We start from the raw sequence: 2,669 nt of genomic DNA on the forward strand, positions 1-2,669 counted from the left end.
AATGTATTCAATGTGTAAGGAAAATATGTTATCCATTTTTACTTGATGGTTAAACCAAACTGCATTATATGGTATAAATGTTTTTCAAAACTAAATGAATACAAAAAGTACAAGAGAACTCGGTGCATGTGTTGTAAACTAGATTTTACTTATTTATTTTTGTAGACACTATATATGCGATTCACACTCATGTGACGTTTTCATCTCTTTCTCCGCAGGTTGTCGGAATCTTTGCCGGTTTCGGCCTCCTCTTACTGGTAGCCTCTCCATTCCTGCTGCTAGCCACACCATTCGTGCTGTGCTGCAAATGCAAGTGCAGTAAAGGCGACGACGACCCTTTACCCACCTAACGGCCCGGCGTGAGCAGTGTACGAGGAATTCCGGTCATCTCCTTTAATCGTTTTTCTTTTCCTCCTCCGCCTTCGAGCTCTTCATCAACCGATGGGACTTGCGCATTTGAAGCCGCAACGCGAGCCATCTCACGCCACGGTTCCTGTCACAGCTAGCTGAGTAGGCTCCATCCCGGCAGGCCTGACGAGACTAAAGGAGACTTCACGAGCCTGCTGCATGCTTAGGTGGAGGATTCCAGAGCTGGGGGTTCCCTCCGCAGTAACAAAAGAGACGTTGCTGAAGGAGCAGAGCGCGCTTCCATCCGGGCGCTTGTCTGTGTTGTGGATGTTTCGCATACGTGGCTGTTCTGGAGGGTTGTGTTCTAATAGAACATCTATTCAGTGTGTTTATGTCTGTTTCTGTGCATAGTAGCATTTCAGTCACACGGCCTGTTCTTTATTACTTGTTTTGCACAGATAAGGAGCTTTTTGTCACTTTAAATGCTCTAGAGCTTTCAGTTTTGGCTCAAACATATAGTTTTAAGGTTTATTAACAGCTAAATTTTGCATTCATAGGTTTTAATGGCACTTTTTTCATATCAAGTTATTGTCTTACAGTTTGAAACTATTGACAAACCTACTTTGATTTGGCAGATTTTGGCTGTTGATGTTATCAGGAGATGATATTTGCCATTGAAATATCTCTCAGTGCACTTAAACGTAATTTTTAGCCTTGAGATCGAGTCCCTGGATTTAAAGCGTGAATATGATTCCAAAGCAGGGCTGTTCTGTGAGTTTACAATGCCAAATATTGACCTACTAAAAGTGTCACTCAACCGACACTTAAACTTTATCTGAACACCCAACACTTAAATGAGACCTGTTAAAATAAAGAAACCAAATAAAACATTTTTAACCTGTATTTTTACTTTTTTTTCTACCAATTTTTCATTGTTGTTTTTTCAAATATTTCTTTTTAAATATTTTCCCACAATTTTTCTTCTTTTCATTTTAATTTATTTTCAATTTTTTTTTCTAGTTGACATTTAAAAATAATAATAATAATTTTCAACTTGTTTTCATTTTTTCTTTTTTTTTTAATTTACAACCTTTTTTCAACTTTATTTTCAATATTGTATTTTTTTAAAAAAAATTCTATTTTACTTTTTTTACTTTGTTTATTTTTTTTAAAACAAATCCTTTTTTCAATTTTTTTCCTTTTTTCAATTTTTTTCCTTTTTTCAATTTTTTTTTCAATTTGTTTCAACATTTTTTAAAATTGTTTTCCTTTTTAATGTATTTCTGTTTTGCATTTTTCAACTTTCTTTTCTTTTCTTTCTTTTATATTTTGTACATTTTTTCAGTGTTTTTTCCCAACATTTTTCCTTTTTATTTAAATTTTTTTTTTTACTTTTTTCAATTATATTATTTTTCAATGTTTGCTGTTTCAACATTTTTTTGACTTTATTGTCAGTTTTTTTATTACATTTTTTCTTTTTTTTTCAATTTTTTAACTGTCATTTATTTATTTTATTTTTTTTTTCAATTTCTTTCTACCTTTTTTACAAAAACATTTTTTTTCAAAATTTTTTTTAAATTTGTTCAATTTTTTTTTTTTTTTTTTTCGTTTTTCAATTTTTTTCATATTCTTTTTTCACTTTTGCCTATAGCTAAAGTTAAACTCCTTGATCATTATTCCCCAGTGTAATGTGACGTCTGGTCATCTTGTAATTTTTGTCAGATAGTTTTAAAACTTGCATACAGTTAGTATCACTCGAAAAAAAAAAACACATTTTGAAATTTTGGAACAGTCCCTGTAATTCTGGCTTGGATTATACACTGATTTCAAGACTGTTTGGCTTAACAGATTTACAAGTCCAGCACTGTATCTATGCAAGTTCATATAACTTGAAGATAAAAAAAATATAGTTTCCGCTGTCTTGAACTGAATGGTTGCTATGGGCAAGTTACTGTACTTTAGTCAAAAGGGGTAGTCAAAAAAATTCAACTTAAGTTCTAAACTGAGTCAATCAGTTTCTGAAAAGCCATCATTTAATAGACTGATTTTGAAATAAAGATATGATAGTGAATGTCAACATCTTGCCTGCAACACCTGAAATAGCAAGCGTATGTTCATAAAACTGTTGTGCCATCGTATGTAACTCAGAAATAATAAGATCAGAGCACCTGCCATATGTGTAGCTGGATAATATGTAGCTCATTAGGTTTCCTTCATCCGCCGTTTTCGTTAATGTCGTGCCATATGACAAAGTGAATGTTTTTTCTTTTGTTATACAGTAGCGGTTTGCCCTTTCAAACTCGCAGTTTTCCTAAACTCGT

At 32.8% G+C, this 2,669-nt stretch overlaps 1 protein-coding gene across 1 annotated transcript in view; it reads left to right on the forward strand.

Moving 5' to 3' along the window:
* The window catches only part of rnf144aa (ring finger protein 144aa), a 20,960-nt gene extending 20,428 nt beyond the window's left edge, over window positions 1–532 (forward strand). Inside the window, exon 7 of the mRNA XM_073827517.1 lies at window positions 219–532. Coding sequence (XP_073683618.1) covers window positions 219–350 — 132 coding nt within the window. The 3' untranslated portion in view covers window positions 351–532. The remainder of the gene's footprint in view (window positions 1–218) is intronic.
* The last annotated feature ends 2,137 nt before the right edge of the window (window positions 533–2,669 follow it).

Source organism: Garra rufa, chromosome 21 (assembly GCF_049309525.1).
Source record: "Garra rufa chromosome 21, GarRuf1.0, whole genome shotgun sequence".
NCBI lineage: Eukaryota > Metazoa > Chordata > Actinopteri > Cypriniformes > Cyprinidae > Garra > Garra rufa.